The sequence below is a fragment of the Lynx canadensis genome, chromosome A2, assembly GCF_007474595.2.
Source record: "Lynx canadensis isolate LIC74 chromosome A2, mLynCan4.pri.v2, whole genome shotgun sequence".
NCBI lineage: Eukaryota > Metazoa > Chordata > Mammalia > Carnivora > Felidae > Lynx > Lynx canadensis.
This window is the reverse complement of record NC_044304.2, coordinates 111,370,224-111,391,383: the sequence shown is the minus strand read 5'-3', so window position 1 is coordinate 111,391,383 and position 21,160 is coordinate 111,370,224. Positions and strand designations below refer to the sequence as shown.

General features: G+C 39.0%; 1 protein-coding gene and 1 pseudogene across 1 annotated transcript; both read left to right on the top strand.

Moving 5' to 3' along the window:
- LOC115501670 overlaps nucleotides 1-19,563 on the top strand; it is a 61,897-nt pseudogene extending 42,334 nt beyond the window's left edge.
- Nucleotides 19,564-19,980: 417 nt separating this feature from the next.
- On the top strand, nucleotides 19,981-20,478 carry FERD3L (Fer3 like bHLH transcription factor). The gene has a single exon (XM_030294935.1). It carries the CDS (start codon nucleotides 19,981-19,983, stop codon nucleotides 20,476-20,478), a length of 498 nt encoding a protein of 165 aa, XP_030150795.1.
- Nucleotides 20,479-21,160: the final 682 nt, after the last annotated feature.

Sequence of the window (21,160 nt, the reverse complement as noted above, 5' to 3'; positions counted from 1 at the left end):
CTCTCTCTGCCCCTTCCCCAGTCATGCTCTTTCTCTTTCAGAATAAACATTTTTTTAAAACTGATGTTTTTCCCTTAAGTTCATATCAATTCCTCTAAAAAATATGAATCAGTTTTGTCAAAATGAATGTAAATGCTAAAGGAAAATGATTTGTGGTTCTTAATTACATTTTTTGAAAACTTTTAAGTATATTTCAAACAATTTGGGTATATACATCTTCTTTTTCAACTGTAAGTTTTATGAAATTTAAATATAGATCAAGTACACCCAATGAAAATTTAGTGTCCAATTTGAGATGTGTTGTAAGTACAAAATATACCTTGGATTTTAAATAGTACTAAAAGATTGGAACATATCTCATTAATAATGCTTATTTTAATTAACTGTTAAAATGATATTATTTTGACATACTGCATTAAATACAATATATTATTAAAATTAATTCCACCCATTTTATATGTGGTTATGTGTCAATTATCAATTTATTGCCTATGAGCTCAAAATTCACTCTCCAGTACTTGTTCTTAACAATGGATGGGATTCTTTTTTTTTTTAACGTTTTATTTTATTTTTTTAAAAGATAGACAGGAACAGAGCATGAGCAAGGGAGGGGCAGAGAGGGAGTCACAAAATCCAAAGCAGGCTCCAACGCTCTGAGCTGTCAGCAAAGAGCCTGATACAGGGCTCGAACCCACAAAAGCGAGATCATGACCTGAGTCAAAGTTGGATGCTCAACCAACTGAGCCACCTAGGTAGGCACCCTGCAAGGGACTGAATTCTTAAAGCATTTTGCCTTTACAGTCCACATGCTTTCAAACTTTGTCTGAGGGTGTTAGATGCTGCGGGATGAAGAGGACTCCTCTACTTGATTCCAAATGCTGAGCTCTTGGTTTTTATCTTGCTCTTGCTGCACAGTCATCAGTAGTATGGATATTTAGGATATCTGGTGGTACTCTGCCCTAGCCAAATTTCTAGAGAACACAATCCCTCAGCAACCTCAACTTTGGAGTAGTGCCCCCTTTCCAAGATTATCCTTCCTTGAGTACTCTTCCTCAGGTCTAGGGTATCTTTTACAGTTTTCCTTATATCTTCATAGTTACTCTTCTTTCTCAATAATTCTTCATATTAAACTATATGTGATTTATGTCTCTTGATTAGACTCAAATTGTTATAGGGTACAGGTACAGAAAATTTGTAATAACCTATGTGGCTTGCATTGTGTTTATTTCAGGTAGTGTTGCTGTCAAGCATTTAACTAGAGAAGGCAGAGAGACGGAAAGAAGCAGAAAGTGTTGAAAACAGTAATTTAAAATTTTTAATTATAGGAGTGCCTGGGTGGCTCAGTCAGTTAGGCATCCAACTTCAGCTCAGGTCATGATCTCACAGTTCATGGGTTCAAGATCCATGTGTGGGCTGACAGCTCAGAGCCTGGAACCTGCTTTGGATTCTGTGTCTCCCTCTCTCTATGCCCCTTCCTCTCTCATGCTCTATTTCTCTGTCTGTCTCTCTCTCACTCTCTCTCTCTCTCAAAAATAAACATTTTTTAATTAAAAATTTTAATTATATTTCAATAAAATTAACTGAAAAATCATTTCAGACTTCAAGAGACAAATGAATTGTTTCAACTGAAACTTCAAAATGATATGGAAATAAGACTCTACCTATTAAGATTCAAAGATTTTGATGGAGAAAGTCTGGAAGTCTTACCTGAGAGGTCACAGTATTTATTCCACTGAAAGGTAGTTTAAGCCACACCTCAACTGAAGAAAATAGAGAAGAAGATGCAGAAATGATTTTTTTTAAAAAAAAGTAAATCTTTATACAAAATAGCTATGTTTGGAAAAGGTGAATGCAATATCAAAAATGACAATTTGTACAATTAAGCCATGATTAAAATATGAATATCTGAAAAAAAAGTCTGTTTACTCCTTACAAACTACTAGTCCAAGCCTCAATTAGCATAAGTGAGCACAAATTAAACCATAAAATAAAACCACATCTTAACCTTATAATATGAATTGAGATGAGCAACAAACATTCAGATATAAACAATCCACTTAGAAATGTATGATACTCCTTAGAAAAAGGACTAATCGTTATTGTCTATTCAGAATGGCCCCACCAAATCATTTAAAGTTAGGTGAATCTCATTGATTAAGAAGACAATAACTAATACTGTCTATATGAGCAATGTTATAATCATATTGATTTCATGTCTGATGGGAGACATATCTAATACTACTCCTTGGTCCAAAAATTCTAATTAATTTTTCTCTATGTGGTCTAAAAATGCATTTGGATATTTTAACATAATAACTAAATGTCTTCCTAACATGAGATATAGACCATCATATTAATCAATAACAACAGTCAGCAAAAGAAGAGAGGGGAATTTTACAGCAATGTAAATTCCAGTGCACTCTAACTATAATTTCAGTCATGCAAGGGCCAGAATATTAAGCCATCAAAAGAATAATCCATGAGAAAACTGCTGATTCCATGTTTTCTTGTACTGAGTATAGCCCTAAAAATATGTTTTAGAAAGTTTGTTTAGTATTATATAACTACTGGGGTTATGTGGTTTTCATATTTTGTAGTCTATTTACCAAAACCATTGGTCCTACATTTAATTGCTCATCACACAGAAAGGCTTTCTAAGCTTCCAATAATAGAATCAGACTAAATTTCATCAAAGTTTAAGATAAGAATTGCATCAGGTTACATAGAGATGATAAGTATAATCAAGACATTTTTACAAGCATGCTCAGTACATGAGATCCATTAAAAAATACTAATTTAAAATTATGATATGAAGGCCTTGTCCAGAGTTACCAAAATCAATTAAAGCAATTACAAATTCGACTTCACAATACTCTACCCACCTTAAATGTTATATACATAATCTGAACAACAGGGTACAGAGCAATCTCACTGAATTGCTGGCGGCACAAAACCAGGAGACTGATTTCAAGAAATGCATAACTGGACACCATGGGCCAGAATCCTAAGCCGATAAAACAACTTTTAAGGTTTTGGGAATTCCCAGTCTATACCTCAAGAACCCAGATCTATTCTCAAGCCACTGGCAGCCACATTCTTCACACCCAATGGTTTGTGACTCTCACTTTTTTGGTGTGTACCACTCAGTCTGCTGAGTAATCGCACCTCTCATCAACTCTGGAAAGCTAAAAAGGAGCTCAAGGGAAGTTTGGTCTATTAGGGATACTCTATTTTGTGTATATGTGTGGGTTTTCTTTTGGGTTTTTTGTTTGTTTGGTTTTGGGGTGTTTTTGGTTAAAGCAACCTTATTAAAGTGTAACTGATATATAGTAAATGTCACCTATTTAAACACAAGTTGGTAAGTTTTCACATAGGTATACGTCTGTAAAATTACCACTGCAATCAAAATAATAAGCATATTCATCACCACCAAGTTTCATGTCCTTTTCTAAGTCCTCCCTCCCAACCATATACCCTCGTTCACTGGCCAACAGGGATTTGCTTGCAGTTATTATAGGTCAGTTCACATTTTCTAAAAATTGACATAAGTGGAATCATAACATGTACTCTCTTCTGTCTTCACTAACTCAACATAAATATTTTAAGATCCATCTGTGTTGTAGTATGTATCAATAATCCATCCCTTTTTATTACTGAGTAGTATTCCAATTGTTTAGATATACCATTGTTTGTTTACCCATTTATCTGTTGATGTGGACTGTTCCCAGTTTGAGGCTATTAAAGTAAAGCTGTTATGAATATTCATGTGCAATACCTATGCTTTCATTTCTCTTGGATAAATACCTAAGACTGAATAGTTGGACCATATGGTAAGTGTATGTTTAAATTTCTAAGAAACTGCTAAATTGTCTTACAAAGTAGTTATATCATTTTACATTACAACTAGCAGAATATAAGAGTTCTAATTTCTCCAAACTTTAGTCTTTTTAATTTATCCTTTCTGATAGGTATACAGTGGTATCTTATTGTGGTTTTAAAAAAATTTTTTTTTCAACGTTTATTTATTTTTGGGACAGAGAGAGACAGAGCATGAACGGGGGAGGGGCAGAGAGAGAGGGAGACACAGAATCGGAAGCAGGCTCCAGGCTCTGAGCCATCAGCCCAGAGCCTGACGCGGGGCTCGAACTCACGGACCGCGAGATCGTGACCTGGCTGAAGTCGGACGCTTAACCGACTGCGCCACCCAGGCGCCCCTCTTATTGTGGTTTTAATTTGTATTTATTGACTAATAACGTTGAACCTCTTTTCTTGTGCTTCTCATCATGAATATATTTGCTTTATTAAAGTGTCCAAAATTTTTCCTAGTTTTTTGTGTAGCTTGTTTTCTTATAACTGAGTTCTGAAAGTATTTTTAATATATTCTAAATATACTTCCTATGTATTCAAATATACAAATTTGTAAATAGTTTCTCCTAGCTTGTGGCTGGTCTTTTCTGTCTCTTAAGAATGTCTCTTGAAAATCAAAAGTTTTCATTTTGATGAAGTTCAAGTCATCAATTTAGTATTTTTATGAATCATGTTTTTGGAATCAAATCTCAGAAAGTTTTGCCTAACTCAAGATCACAAGGATTTTCTCCTGTTTTTTTCTGAAGTCTTGTAGTTTTAGGCTTTACATAAGCCCAAGATCCATTTTGAAAATTTGATTTATCTCAATATACAAAAAATGAAATTTATTGATGTGGTGTCACTGAAGAAATACATGTAGATAGTTGGGTGGCCAAAGTTACAATCATAAGTTTTGTGATAGAGATTTTTAGGATTGTTTGAAAATCCTACCACCTGAGATGTTTTACATATATTTTGTCTAATTTTTTTCCGTTTTAAGCAGCAGAGTAAATTCATTTCCTATTTTTCCACCTTGCCCAAAGGTCCTCTATTCTTTTTTTTTCATGTTTATTTATTTTGAGACAGAGGGAGAAAGAGAGAGAGAGAGAGAGAGAGAGAGAGAGAGAACGAGAACACATGCAGAAGGGGCAGGGAAAGGGAGAAAGAGAATCCCAAGCAGGCTCCATGCTCAGCATGGAGCCCAATGTGGGGTTTGATCCCACAACCATGAGATCATGACCTGAGTCAAAATCAAAAGTTGGACACTCAGCCAACTGAGCCTCCCAGGTGCCCCTCTGTTATTTATTTCTTAAAAGCACTAACTACACAATCTCTGTAATTACTTCCTACCTGGAGAAATGGAAGCAAAACAAAACAAAACAAAAAACCAGAAGGATGTGGTACCAAGGGTGTGAAGAAAATACCAGGCCAAAGGGGTTGGAGAATAACTATGTCCTATCACAGGAATTCAAAGAAGCCAAAAATGTGTAGAATAAAGTAAAAAGGTAAGAGATGAGTCTAGAGAGGATGAGAGAAATGAGATTACTGAAGACCTTCTAAGGCATATAATGGATTTCTAATTATATCCTAAGAATAACTGAAGTCACTGAGAGGCTGTAAACAGGATAGTTGTGATTAGATTTGCAATTTTTAAAGAGTTACTTTTAGTGACAGAGTAAAAAAAAACAAAAACATTATAGTGGGGTAAGATATTCAGAAACCAGTAAGGAAATGTGAAACATTTTGAACAGATATATGAATAAAGTCAGGGCTGTGGATGAGAGGTTAAGAGTGTACTGTGACCAAAGGCAAATAATCAGGAACAAAGGAAGCATATTTCTGACATGGTTAAGAGAGAGCATGTGAGGTTTAGTGGTACATTAGAAAACAGAGAGTCTGGGGAGTCTTTAATGATAATGAATGGAGTTCATATTATATGAATCACAAAATTAAATATTGAGCAAATTGAAGGTTTTTTGTGGAGGAGTGTCGGAGAAGTTCTTTAGGTTGGTAATAAGACAGCCCATGTATTAAAAGAGATGAGGATGAATTTCAAGGACATTTGAAGACAGCTACAGATATTGAATCAAACCAATATAGGATTTAGATTGATTTGCTAAAATGGGAATGAAATCAGAACAAAAATCTCTTTAGTCTTAAAGCCTCACAATTTATTCACAGTCACTCATTAAAGCAATCTCATTTCTCAATTCTGCCATATTTATAAATGATTATCTTACACACCTAAAATACTGCTTAGCCCCCAAAATGTTTTATGTATTTTAAGTATCTTTACCATACCACTCTGTAATATTTTCTATATTATGCAAAGCATTTCTGACTATATTTAGCATTATTTCCAACTACATGATTCTGATTAAGCTTAGCATCTTAATTATAAAAATCCTATCCATCCATTGATTTATACCCTAAACTGCTTTAGCATTTATAGATTAATGGTAATAAAATGATTAATAGTCAAATAAAACAAATTAACATCTTAATGACTCTCATTATTTATCAATGAAGGCAAACGATAATAGACTGATGCATGTCCATTTCCCCTTTCCTTTAGGGCAAATATCCTTAAGAAACCGATCTCTTTTGTGAAGAAAATATGTTGTGTACTAAAATTTGAGGTTTGGGGACCACCCAGGAAGCTCAGTCATTTAAGCGTCCGACTCTTGATTTTAACTCAGGTGGTGATCTCATGGGTTCATGAGTTCAAGCCCCACATCTGGCTCTGGGCTGACAGTGAGGAGCCTGCCTGGGACTCTCTCCCTCTCTCTCTCTCTCTCTTTCTCTCTCTCCCTCTCTCCCTGCCCCTCCCCTACTTGTGTTCTCTCTCTCTCTCGAAATAAATAAGCTTAAAAAATAAAATTTGAGATTTGACTATTTGATTCAAAAATCTCCATTATAAAACAACTACTGATTTTTTTCCCTCAGTCTAAATTATAATTACTATTTTCAAAACCAAAATACTACATCACATCAATGAAACAAATGCTCAGGTTCAATAAAATTATTATCACCACAGACTTCAAATTAAAAATGACAATTCAGTAACTGTACAGGTAAATATACATCCTTTATCACACTATGTCTGATGGTTGAGCTAGATTCCATTAATATATGACTCACCATACCCCAGGAAGTCATTTAGGAGATGTCCTGATACACAAACAGCACATTAATCTGAGTTTTGAGTATGTCTTAGCAATATAAAAGTGATAACACTCAGCATCAGGTGTGGTAACCAGGCCTTTAAGCATCAGATTTCCATCACTTTCAAAATAGGTAAGATGGATGTAAAGAATTTTTCTTTTCAATTTAAGCGCTACTTTTATCATGATCTTTGAAAACTCAGGGGATCTTTGATGTTCACAGACAGATGAATGGATAAAGAAGATGTGGTAAATATATACAATAGAATGTTACTCAGGCATAAAAAATAACGGTATCTTGCCACTTGTGACAATATGAATGAACCAGAGGGTACTATGCTAAGTGAATAAGTCAGAGAAAGATAGATACCATATGATTTCTTACATATGGAACCTAAAACACAAAGCAAACAAAAACAGAAATGGAATCATAATTACAAAAAAAACAAACTGGTGATTGCCAGAGGGAAGGGGTTGAGGGAATGGGCAAAATAGGTGAAGGGTATTAAGAGGTACAAACTCCGTTATAAAATAAGTCACATGGAATGAAAAATACAGCATAGGGAATATAGACAATAACATTGTGATAAAACTGTATGGTGATGGATGGTAACTACACTCATCATGGTGAGCAAAGCTTAATGTATAGAATTGTCAAAGAACTATGTTGTACACCTGAAACTAATACAACATTGTATTTCAACTATACTTCAATTGAAAAATAAAAAAATATTAAATGTTAGTTGTTGTTACTACTAAAAAACCTATTCCATTTTTTAGTACAAAATTTAACTTGACTTCAAGATGATCACATTTTTATTCATAGGCTAATAACACAACACAAATATTCCAGTTGTTATTATTGATTCTAAATGCATCTCATCTTCCTTCTTGTTGGAAGTGCTGACTGAACTGAGTCTATAGGAATCTAACTCTGATTAAGCCCACATAACATGAGGTCAGAAAGAAGACAAAATCAACGTAAGACTTCACTATTTAGGCAATATTGCTTTCCCAACCCATGAATTCAACTGTAAGTGCTTTAGAGTCACTTGGGGAATTCACTTTAAGTGCTCATTTCTCTTGAATATTATCACACTATCAATAGTTTTCAATTCATAGCAATTCCAATATGCAGACAGAATTGAGAACAGCTATTAGACTTAACCCAGGAATGAAAATCTTTAGCATACATAACAATATGCTGGGTAGGGAAACCTCTGTCTACCACCAGATACTGTGATTCCGTAACTCAAGAGTGGGTCCAGAAATCTGTCTTTTAGCAAGCAGGTCATTTTGAGATAGGAGGTGTATAGATCGAGCAAGAATCATTGTCCTTAACACAAAACAAGCTTTGTATTTTTCTGATCTCTGTTTATTAAGGCCTGTCTAAAGTACACATCCCCAGTTTCAGAGGAAAAATAAGACCCAGAGAGTCAGAAAGGAGAGTGAAATCAGAGGCAGGGTGACATGTGAGCACTCCAGCACTTTCACTACATCCACACAATGTAATGAAGAGCAGTTAAACAAAGAATAAAATACCCAGATGAGACGTTCCTTCTGTGCAAGCCCTAACCACTTTGACTATGATCCAATAAAATGTCCTAGAATCTGCACCAGAAATTACTTCTCCTTGTGAGGTAAGATGAGGACTAGAGAGAGGCCTTGTGCTAAATGCTAGTGTTTTCTTTGTAATTACTGTTACTATAAAGAGTCTCAGTTGATTTCTTCAAGACTCTAATAGCACTCTATGAACTTTAATTTTTCATAACTTTAAATAAATTAAGAACCCGAAGATGGCATATTTTAGCATGTAAATGTACAACTTCATGCCACGGTGATTCCAACATTCATCAAAACCAACTTTCTCTCCTTAGAGAACCCTGAATTGTAACATTCCAGGCCAATATTTTACTGAGGTAAAATAACTAATCCACTGTTTTACTTGGGTATTATTCTTTGCCATATCCTATCAGAAAAAGAACTGCTCCCCCTGGGTATTCATGATGAAAACTAAAACTGATTGTTTAAATGCAACACAATGTCTTGGGAGACACACGAAGAGAAATACTTAATCTGGAATGAATTCATACCTTGGATGAGGAGAAACGACAAGTTAAGAGGTAAACAGCACATGCATAGATCCTGAGATATAGTTAAGTGCTCAACAGCCTTGTATCATACGGTGACCACTCCCTCACTGCCCGCCCAGGTGGGCTACCCAGACTCCACCGAGGTGGACAAGTCCTTGTCCAATTCCTTCCGGGAGGTGCTGCGGCCACCACCCACCACCCTGCCTAAGGCCGGCAGATTCTCCTGTTGCCCGGCCCTAGTTTGGGGCGGCGCTCAGCCCCTTTCACCCAGCGAGTTTGATCACAGCAAGCAAGGCCCTGCCCTTGAGGCTAGCACCTGCGTCTCCCGGAAGCTCCACCGCCTAGTCCCTGGAGCGAGGCCCCGGACCGATGCCCCGGGACCGAGGAAGCACCGCCCACGCCCATCAGCGAGTCCCCGCCCACCCGGCTCCTCTCTGGCCCCCTGCCCACTGCCCCCGGCGCCGCAGACTCGGCCGACCACACGGAGGGCTGTGGGGTCCCTCGCCGCGACCCGCTGACAACTCAAGTTTCCCCCCCACCCCACTGCCCACCCTTCCCCCATTTGTTGGGTGGACCCCCAGGTGATGGTGGCGGCGCTGCCGCCGCCGCCGCCGCCGGAGCAGGCTCGGCTAACAGAAGGCCTCAGTCGTAACCGGAAGTCCGTGGCCTGCCTCAACCCCGGCACTTCCGCCCCCAGTGCCAAAATCAAGGGGCTGGCGGGTGCCTACCGAGCCAGTAGACCGCTCAGCGTCCGAAGCAAGCACAATGACAAGGGAGGTCGGGCACCCCTGTCCAGAAAGTCCTCAGTCCCAGAACGGCCACTCGAAACCCAAGTGGGTCGGCAGCCCCGCCCAGCTTCCCATCTGCCTCAGCTTGGCCTACCTACCCAGTGCGAACAGCGCCTTCCTGGTGGACGAGGAGCTCTTCCCACCCGCGCGCGCTCCGCTCCTTTCCGCTAGCAGCGCCAAGACCAGAGCAAGAAAGGGCATGCGCGGGCGTCCTGGCCGTGCTGCCCACGGGCAAGTGGGATCGCGACTTCCAAGGTTTTAAAGTGGGCCCTTTTTATTTTAATATTATAGTGTCAGTGATGATAGAGCCTATGGCCTAATGGAAAAGCATGAGATCTAAAAGTCAGTAGAAATACGGCAAGAAGACCAAAGCAACATGAGTAGAAAGAAAAAGGCACAATATGGAACCCTGAAAAAGTCTAAGGCCCCGTCCATTGTAATACTGTGTGTTTGTGATATTTCTTCTCGGATAAGAAAAAACGAATCGACAGTGGCTAACAACATATGGTATTGCTTGCTATGTCGTTTTCTTTATTCCAAGGGCAACACTGAACCAGCTCATATTTTCCATACTACCCATAACATGCCAAGTTCAAACCGGATACCCAAACAAGGTCAAAGTCACCACACTGTGAACTACAGTTGAAACAAAACAAATCATGCAAATTTTTTTTACCTATAAAGTACAGATAAATTGTCAGAAACTTTAAAAACAACTTGATCTTTTTTCTCTAACATCTTAATTTAACTATAGTATCTGATCTTCCCTGCGATTTTCAATTGTCTCCCATATTATAACTGTACCTTGTAATGAATTGAAAGAAGTGTATCATCTACTTCCTGGTGGATTCCAACTGAAGATAACCAATCTGGAGATAATAGTCCCAAGAGCCACTTCAAAGTCAACTGCCCACGGAGAAAAATAACAGATCAAATCATGGTGCATAATCATAAATCCAAGTAGGAGTAACAGAGACTAAATTTTAAAGCCTTGAGAAATAGATAAACTGGGACTGCATACATTTGTGAGATAAATTTTTTTTTCAACGTTTTTTTATTTGTGAGATAAATTTTAAGGAGACTTGAGAATAGAGCTATCCATATGGCCACAGGTGTGGCAACTTAATTTTTAACGTCCTTTACGTTAGGGCACCTGGGTAGCTCAGTCCATTAAGCCTCCCACTTTGGTTCAGATCATGATCTCCCAGTTGGTGAGTTCCAGTCCTGTGATGTGCTGACAGCTCTGAGCATGGACCCTACTTTGGATTCTGGTTCTCCTTTTCTCTGCTCTTTACCCATTCATATTCTCTCTCTCTCTCTCTCTCTCTCTCTCTCTCTCTCTCTCTCCCCCCCCCCCCAGCACACACGCTCTCTCTCAAAAGGAAAAACCATTAAAAAAATTTAAAACTAACAAAGTTATTTGCATTAATAGTATGTGAGTGAGCCCGTGTGGCTCTAAAAGACAGAGGTGGGATAGACTCAAATTTGGATCTGAGAACTGTGTGAAATCCTGAGGGAATGTATTCAAAGAGGTCTAGAAAGTGGGTAACAAAAGTGTGTAACAAGCCATTTTGCCAAATAAGATGACTGATGTGATATTATTGCCACTGGGATGGGATTAAAAATAAATTTGTTTTAAAAGTTAGGATTTTTCTCTTGACATAGAGCAACACTTGTAAGACTGCTCTGGAGGCTCATCATCTTTCAGGACCCACAGAGATAATCACAGTAATGGCTTCCACCATGATGATGGTTTTCTCCATCCATGATACTAACCAATATGGAGATTCCATAATCCTCAAATGATAGCTATAAGAAGCCACAAAGAGGCTAAAGACAGTGGCAGGAGAACCAGAAAACCCTGCCCAAGGAAGGCTGGTGAGTCAAGAAGCAGAAAGATGGCTAGGAACCATTTCACTTCAAAGTTCCACTTTGTTTTGAAACAGCCAGCATTTTAAAGCTTAAGTAAATCACTTAAATTTAGAAGAGACAATATGGGACAGAAATAAATCTAAATGATACTCTTGGTATCTTTACTTAAACAAAGTTATTTAATAAAAAATATCTAGTTAACCTAATACAATATTCTTCCTTGAAGAAAAAAAAAAGGTGATAAAAGGCTTCCAAACTCAATGCAAATAAAATTGAATATTCAAATTCCATAGACTGAAAATTATTGAAGAAATATTATGTTAGACTCTTCCAGGTGCTGTTTTCAGAAAGATGAAGGCATGAGTTAGTGGGAAGCATTGTAACTTGGTAATCAAACCCCCTGGGTTCTGACTTTGAATCCAAACAGGAGCATTTACACATTTGTGAACTCCTTCATTTTGAGACTCCTTTTAAAAATGGGAAATAAGAGAATCTTCTGCATAAGATTGTTGTATTAAATGAAATAATACATGCACAGCGCTTAATATATAGTAAGTATTCAATAACTATTATTCTTATTGCAAAATGGTAGGGTTTTTATGGTTGTTTTCTAGTTTCTTGGGAGGAGTAACTCCCCTCCATTACTCATAGGTAACTCCTGTGAAAGATAAAGGAGGAGAAAACAGAATTGAGCTGGGAAAAGCTTGAGACTAGAATACTAATCTGACATCTGTGAAAGAAAAAAGAAAGAGGAGGAATGAAGACTACACAGGAAAACCTCATACTATGATGCAAACCTGAAAGAAAAAATCAGCAAACGTAATAGGGAATTCTGGAGCAAATATGATCTATTAAAAAGTCTCATGTTAGGCACAAATGGCCAACCTCTGGTACTCCTTTTGTGCTGAGGCTGACTAGAAAGAGTACATGTGAATATACTTGAATGCTGCAGTGACTCCTAAGGCACTGAGGATGGAGCCGGTTGGCTCATTGCAATCTTTGCACTTGAAAGAGAAATCCAATCAGTGTACTTCCATGGTCACCATTTGATTTCAAATTCTAATAAGGGAAACCAAAATTACACAAGTGAAGAAACAAATATATACCGTGCCAGATGTTTTGTGTGTGCTTTGGAGAAAGATAAAGCAAGTTAGGGAGTGCAAGGCAGAGGGAGCACTAGTTTATATAGGATGGTCAGGGGGTGCTTCCCTGATAAGCCAGCATCATCCAGGACCTGAAGGAAGAAAGGGAGTGAGCGAGGTGGATATCTAAGAGATGAATATTGCAGTCATAGGCAACAGAAATGTAAAGACACTAGGATAGATATTGTGCCTACATGTTTGAGGAATAGCAAAGAGACCAGCATAGCCAAAGCCAAGTGAGGGAGGAGGAAAATAAGAGATGCGTTCTCATGGGTAGGGAGTGGGAAAATAGTGTATCATGTAAAATGGTGCCTTTTAAGACATAGTGATAACGTTTACCCCAAGAGAGATAGAAAGAAGCTTACTCAGTGTCCCCACTTCACTGTTAATAAATATATTAAGATGTTCAGAGCTGAACTCCTGATCTTCACCCTCCCCCACATCTGCTCTTCCTGGGATCTTTCTCCTTTCAGTTGATCACACACTTTCTTTCCAGTTGCTCAGGCCAAAACCTTGGGATTGCCCTTGACTCCTTTTTCTTCAAAGGCCACATACAAGCATAAGCAAATCTTGTTGAATACTCCTCAAAATATATCCCAGATATAACCACTGTATGTCACAGCAACTGCTACCAACAGGTTACCAAAAGACCTGACCTCTGGTCAGGTCCCCCTATCTCTCTCTTGTTCCCCATAAAATTTATTCTGAACACATTAGCCAAAGGGATGATTTTAAACAGTAAGTAAATCTTCAGAAGGCTCCAGTGGATCCTCATCATATTCAAAGTAAAAACCAAGGTGGAAAAGGCCCTACATAATACAACCTTGCCCCATACTACCTTACTGACTCATGTCCTAGTATTCTTCCTTCAGTTCTTTCGGTCTAGTGGCCTCTGTGATGTTCCTCCAGTATCTCAGTCATTCTTCCACTTTATCTTCTCTGAAATGTTCTCTAAAATGACTCTGAAACACTCTCACTTGATATGCAACTAACTACCTCCCTGCTACTTTCAAGCATTTATTCAAATTACACTTTCCAATTAGACTGTTACATGATAACTCTATTTAAAATAGCAACTTTCAGTATTCGTGATCATATTTATACTAACCGACTTTTTTCCGTATTACCACTCTCAATACCATAACATTTTTTTGTGTGTTTCCTACCTTGTTTACTGATATACACCAAATTCCTAGATCATCCCCACAAGGATCAGGCACATCATAGGCATTCAATAAAAATTTGTTGAAAAAACTTGTATTGTGTATTTTTTTTTTAATTTTTTTTTTCAACGTTTATTTATTTTTGGGACAGAGAGAGACAGAGCATGAACGGGGGAGGGGCAGAGAGAGAGGGAGACACAGAATCGGAAACAGGCTCCAGGCTCTGAGCCATCAGCCCAGAGCCTGACGCGGGGCTCGAACTCACAGACTGCGAGATCGTGACCTGGCTGAAGTCGGACGCTTAACCGACTGCGCCACCCAGGCGCCCCTGTATTGTGTATTTTTTAATTTACTGTGCAATGCATTTGCTGTACAATAGAATAACAGGTTATAATTTAAATATATTGATGCAGGTAGTACATTCATGTATAATATTATTTTAAATATAATTCCATTTTCTTATTAAGTAGGAGTGTTTTTGAATATGTTAAGTTAAACCAGTTAAGTTGCCCACTTTTTTAGGTCAAAAATGGTTAGATTTTTGGAAGTTACATATGTCTCAACTTAATACTAATATTTTCCCCATATTGTAAATGAATAGTATAATGAAAAAAACTTGAAAAATTATTAAATTGCAAAGTCACACATATACTGTCCAATATCCAAGTCTACAAGGAATTTATGGACTTGAGGATGACTGTCAAACCTACAATGTTTATTACAAAAGAAAGTCACATTTAAAAATAATGTGCCAAAATATAGTATAGGAAATGAGATTAAAAAGGAAATTATTTGGGGGTAGGTTTATAACATCCTGAGGGATCTTTTTCTTCATATCACTTTAGTTTTCCACATGTTTTTCAAAAAGAAAGACTTTGGAGACGGTTCAAACAACAACCAATGTAATAACTAGTATAAGTGAAATTTGTAAAATAGATTTATTCCAAAAGATAACTGAAATGGAACTATTTCGTGTGAAAAAGAAAAACCTGAGACAAAAAAAAAAAGGATTTAATATCTGACTGTAAGCCAGTTTTATAAGTGACACTGTAAAAACAGATCTAAAGTAGTGTATCTATCTGTTTAATCCTTCAAATCATTGACTGTTTTTTTTTTTCAGGTACCAGTAGAAAAGACACCACAAAGTAAAGAGATCTGAGATACACTGGGAGAATATTTTTTCTCATATATTAATCTGAATTTGAGAGGTACAGCTCTACTCCATTATATCATTCCAAGTCCCAACTTTCTGTTGTTCTGCCATCACATAGGGCAGGAGTCAATAAACTACAGCCTGAGAGTCAAATGCTGCCTACCACCTTCTTTTTAAATAACATTCTATTGGAACTCTGCTATACCCATTCATTTATATATTTTCTGTAGCTGTTTTCATCTTTTTTTTAATGTTTTTATTTATTTTTGAAGGAGAGACAGACAGAGCATGAGCAGGGGAGGAGCAGAGAGAGAGGGAGACAGAATTTGAAGCAGGCTCCAGGCTCTGAGCTGTCAGCACAGAGCCCGATGCGGGGCTCAAACTCACGTACTGTGAGATCATGACCCGAGCTGAAGTCGGACGCCTAACCGACTGAGCCACCCAGGCACCCCATGTTTTCATCTTACAATGGTAGAGTTTAGTAGTTATGACAGAGATTGTACAAACCTGAAACAGGTACTATCTGGCACTATATAGAAAAAGTCTTTCAGTCCCTGCCATAGTGTGTTGTCCTTGTCTACATGGTCAGCGCTAACTCGCTGCCAAAGCACCCACATTCCAAGCCAGAAGAGAGCAAAGGGCCAAGTGGGAGGCAAGCAATTTCATTTCCAAAGACGAACTTGAACTTGCACATATTATGTCTCATTGACTCCACTGTCGTGGGCTAGACATATGCCCAGCTAAAATGCATTGGGTCAGAAATGGGCCCAACTAACATATGCATGGGTAGGTCTGTTACTAAAAGGAAAAAGGGTAAGTAGATGCCAGGGAATGCTGAGCAGTTTCTGCCACAATTATGAGGGGGAAAGAGTGGTTTAGGTGGAAATAAGAGGGAAATGATAAATAACCCTCTTGAAGCAGCTGCCTTCATTGAATGGATTTTGACAATTAGAAGCACTTCACAAAGTAAAAGACTGCTTTCCGGGAATTTTGCCTCTTCTTTACTTATTCCTACTTAAGTGTAATTCACCCAAAACCTAGTAATACTAATATTTTAAAGAGCATATCATCATATTTGTTATTTGTTTTCAGTGACTATAAATAAGCCTTGAGTCTCTGCAATGGTAATGTTAGCTTGGTGTATGCCTCCCATGCAGAGCCTCTCCTTGTTATTCTAACACCTCAGTGTAATTTCAAAGACAGTACATACAGATTCAGTTGCTTCACTTCAGAAGCATTTTTCCATTCCTTGTCCATCACACATATGTGTGATGTGTCAACACACATATGCACATGTAAACAAGATACATGCTCAACAACTTAATATTCGCTTATATGTTTGAGTGTCTTATCTTAGCAAGTCCCCCTAATAAGTATCCCAAGGAATGTGAAGATAGGCTTATTAAATAGGGCAAGGTCAGCAAACTACAGTTCAAGGGTGAAATCCTGCCCACTGCCTGATGTTGGAAATAAAGTTTCAGAGAATGCAGCCATTCTTTTTCATTTACATATGGTCTATGGCTACTTTTATACTACAAAATCAAAACTGAGTAGTTCAGCAGAGATTCATTCTATGACTTGTAAAAAGCCTAAATTACTATTTTGCCAATTAAAGAAAGTTTGCCAATCCCTGAACTACAGCATCCTGAGGAGCCCTTACTTTCATTTGAACTCAGGATTATAAGTAGAATAGCAAGCAGTTAGTTTGAATGTAAGCAAGAATTTCTTAACTCTAAATATAAACAAACCCTAGAATTTATTTCCTTTTACATTTCCTGAAAATTTTCCTGGAGCTTCCAAATGGCAGAAAAGGCACTTATTCCATTTGTAAATATTTTAATAAAATGAATAAGTTTCTTGAGGTTTAATGGTTCCTTCCAAAGGGATGAAATGTTTTAAATCATTTTTATTAATTTACTACATTTACTGTGTATATTTACTGTGAAACCAAATATCCACAAAAGCATTTTAAAAAGAGATGTTTCAAAATAAACAGAGAAAAACAATTTCACTTATTTCTATTCTATCATTATATTTATAAGCAAAAAATAGAGTCAGTCATTATAATTTAGATTTTAACATTTGTGTCACCATGATTAGAACCTTAAAGGATGAACTCAGATTATTGTGGTATAAACAGAAGTGTTTTCTTGGGATGTTATGATTAAAATTAAGAGAGAGGTATTTTTAAATTATTGCTACAGGCATACCTATTAAGATATTTTTATGTTTCCTAATATTTTAATATTAATATTTCAACCCCATCCTGTGTAGTGTTCCATTAATTCTGCTACAGTACCTAATTTCATTAATTTTCTTTTGTGATAAGATTGTTGAAATATTCATCCCCTTTCATAAAATCCAAAAAATCCAAGAGAAGTGCCTCTTTAGATTCCCATGATAGCTTTTTACACCTATTGTATTAAATTTTACTTCTAAATATCTGTCATGTTTCCCTTCAGTAAGTGTCCTAATGTATTTTATTGCCAAACTAGATTCTCACAAGATGAGGTATTTAATGCACTTATGTTGGCATTTAAAAGAGAAATGTTATGGGGCACATAGGTGGCTCAGTTGGTTAAACTTTCGACTTTGGCTCAGGTCATGATCTCATGGCATGAGTTTGAGCCCCATGTAGGGCTCTGTCCTGACAACTCAGAGCCTGAAGACTGCTTTGGAAAGAGTCTCTGCCCCTCCCCAGCTGGCACTCTGTCTCTCTTTCTCTCAAAAATAAATAAATATTTAAGAAAAATTTTTAAGAGAAAAGTTATGAGAAACATTTAACAACTACAAATCAAATTAATCTTCCCATTTACTTATTCTTTAGCCACTGTTGAAATTTCAATTCATTTTTTCTTATTTTTCAGTCTGCTCTTTGAAAGAGGTTGGGTAAAAATCAACAGGCAATCATAATCAAGAATCTCATTTTCATTAACATCTTTCAAGAACATAAATTTCAATTCTTCTCTGCCTGAGTTATCACAATGCACACTGGAGCATGAAAAATAAATGCAAGAGAAAAGAAAATCAACTAAAGGACAAAAGAACAAGAGAGAACACAGAGACGAATGTATTAAAAAATGAATGAAAGAAAAAGAAGAATTCATAACGATACTGCTTTAATAGTATCTGGGAGCACAAACTGGGAGGTTAGGAAGAAAAGGAATTGTGCTGACCTGTTAGAAATAAGCGGTTTCTGGGAGCTGTCCAATGTACTAACTGAACGGTCATACAACTTCCCTCCTTAATAGGAATTGATGTCTCCAGGAATTTTTTCTTGAACCAAGGCGCCTCTTTACTCGTCTTTTTAGGCTCTTTTAACCTATCTTTAAAACAATTTTCTAACATGTTTTTCTGCTCTTCTGTGTCTTCTTAAAAATCCCTATGCCGAATAATTAAATAAATATAGCTACTGGCAAAGAAGGAAAAATGAACACTTCTTTGTTAAAATATTAGCGATAATATGAAATTAGTAAAATTTTGTCTTCGTCACACCAAATTTCAAATATCTTTACGTCTCAAAAATATGATATAAAGATAACTTTAAAAATCTCCCTTAAATAGAATTCAATACAGCATAGTTTCCACTGGTAAGTCCTGTAGGGCAGTACAAATCAATGAAGAAAATGACCCAGATGGAAGTGAAGATTTATCTTTGTTCACAAATACCGAGCGGCAATTTAAACATTGCAAGACTTCTCAACAGAGAGTGAGCCAATCGACTTATTGCTTTATCAAAGGGTAAATCGCATTTTTGAGAGGAGATTGAAGCTGTTTTGTTTTGGGGCGCGAGTGTTTGCTTTTGCTCTGCCCCACGACCCCCCCCACCGCCACGCTGGGGTTACACAATTAAGCACACTCGGGAGAAAATATTATGAGCTCCCTTCCCCCCCACCCCATTATCATTTTCCCCTGAATTAAAATCTTCCACTTTACATGAGGAGGATATAAGTAGGGAAAGGAAAGTCAAGTATCTCAGTTGTTAGGCTGATTACAACAAAACAGACTTTGGAAGTCAGGGTTTGTAACGCGGCAGGAGAGCCGTTTAGATGCCCTGGAAGGAGAAAGCCGGTTCCAACAGCGACTCTGGGGAATGCGCTCTCGGCCCCCCCTACCGTGCTTACTTAAGCTAATGGAAGATCTTGCCTTTCAGTAGCCGCTGCACTGGGATACCAGACAAACAGCTCTCCTCGACCCCTGGCAGACAGGGCCCCTCTTCAGGACATCATTAAAAGCACATGCACTTGTTTCAGACCCAGTGGCAGCCTCGGGTGGCAAGATTCGGGACTTCTACTCTGAAGCCAAGGAGAAGCCAGAGCGGTGGAAAACATCCTCGCTTTGAAAATCCAAAGCTAAATTAAAGAGCTACATGAGATAAGGAGCCTGAAGAATATTAGTTGGCTGCGGGGGTGAAGAGAGACACAAAAAGCACAGCAGGTAAGAGCCGGGGGTTGTTGCCAAAAAGGAACTGTCCCAGGTGGCGAGCGAAAAGGATCTCCGCGTTGGAGGCCTATCCCTTTGAGATTCCCTAGCGCGCTCAAGCTTGCTTGTCTTTTTCCATCAGTTTCGAGAGGACGGACATTGTCAGAGCCTTCCCTATCGGTGCCACTAATCCTGTTATCAGCTTGGTTATAAATGTTAATTCCCCTGGCCCTTCGGTGATGGTGCCGCATCAGATTGGGAGCTGTTAGGAAGCCCCTCACCAGAATCTCGCCCCTCCCTGCGAGAAACCGATGAGAGGCAGGGCCAAGGCAACGCGATGGCGGCCTATCCAGAGAGGTGCGTGGACGCCACCGTGCTGGACTTCGTCGCAGACCTGTCCCTGGCCTCCCCGGGGCACCCACTCCTCTGCGACTTCGCACCTGGGGTTCCCTTTGGGGACCGAGACCTTGTGCTCCGAGAGGGAAGACGCAGGAGGCTGGCACGCTTTGAGGAGGAGGATCCCGAAGAGGAGGGCGAAGTAGACGAGGGGGAGGAGGAGGAGGAGGAGGAAGAGGAACATGGGAGAGGCGCGTCCCCGCTGGGCCGTCCCAAGAGGAAAAGGGTGATCACCTATGCCCAGCGCCAGGCAGCCAACATCCGCGAGAGGAAGCGGATGTTCAACCTCAACGAGGCCTTCGACCAGCTGCGAAGGAAGGTGCCCACTTTTGCTTACGAGAAGAGGCTGTCCCGGATCGAGACCCTACGCCTGGCCATCGTCTACATTTCCTTCATGACCGAGCTCTTGGAGAGCTTCGAAAAGAAGGAAACCGGCTGAGTCCGGGTGGGATGGAGGTGTCTGTCCCCTCCTCTCGTGGGCGTGCGCGGGCTTGGGGGTGCATCAGGACCCAGGAGGGTGCGGCCGAGAGACCTGGAGGGACTCTTTAAGACAGAAAGTCTGGCCTTCTGCAGCTTGGTCCGGACTTGAGAAATCCCCACAGCTATCGAGAAGAGTGGCAGCCGGAGAGTTAACATACACGCGATTGCTTTCTAAGGAGCCTGGGGCGCCTTAGGAGGTAGAATTCGCTGGGCCTGTTGAGGCGACAGCCCAGAAGCGGTTTCTGCCGGCCTAGTGAGTGGGGAGCTAATCCTCTCCCCAAACTGTAAACTTCGGGGCCTTCTACGGAGTCCAAACTCTTCTCTTTACCTTAAAAAAAAAGAAGTAATAAAATAGACATTCCTACTTTTTTTTTTTTTTTTTTTTTTTTCCTCAACAGTCTGTGCTGCCCAATTCTGCGCAGGCGCTCCGCTCAGCTCCCCGTCGGAGCGCTTAGGTAGGTCCTGGAACAGACACAGGGGTGCAGGGTGGAGGGTCTCCTGGGAGGCCGAGGGACTCCGGACCTCTTGTTCAATCCTCTTACGCTTGTCGAGAGACGGAAGGAAGGAAGGAAGTGAAGAAGGAACGGAAGTCCAGGAGACAAGCGACCTCTTACAAGGGACATCATCCTCCCCTCTTCGCC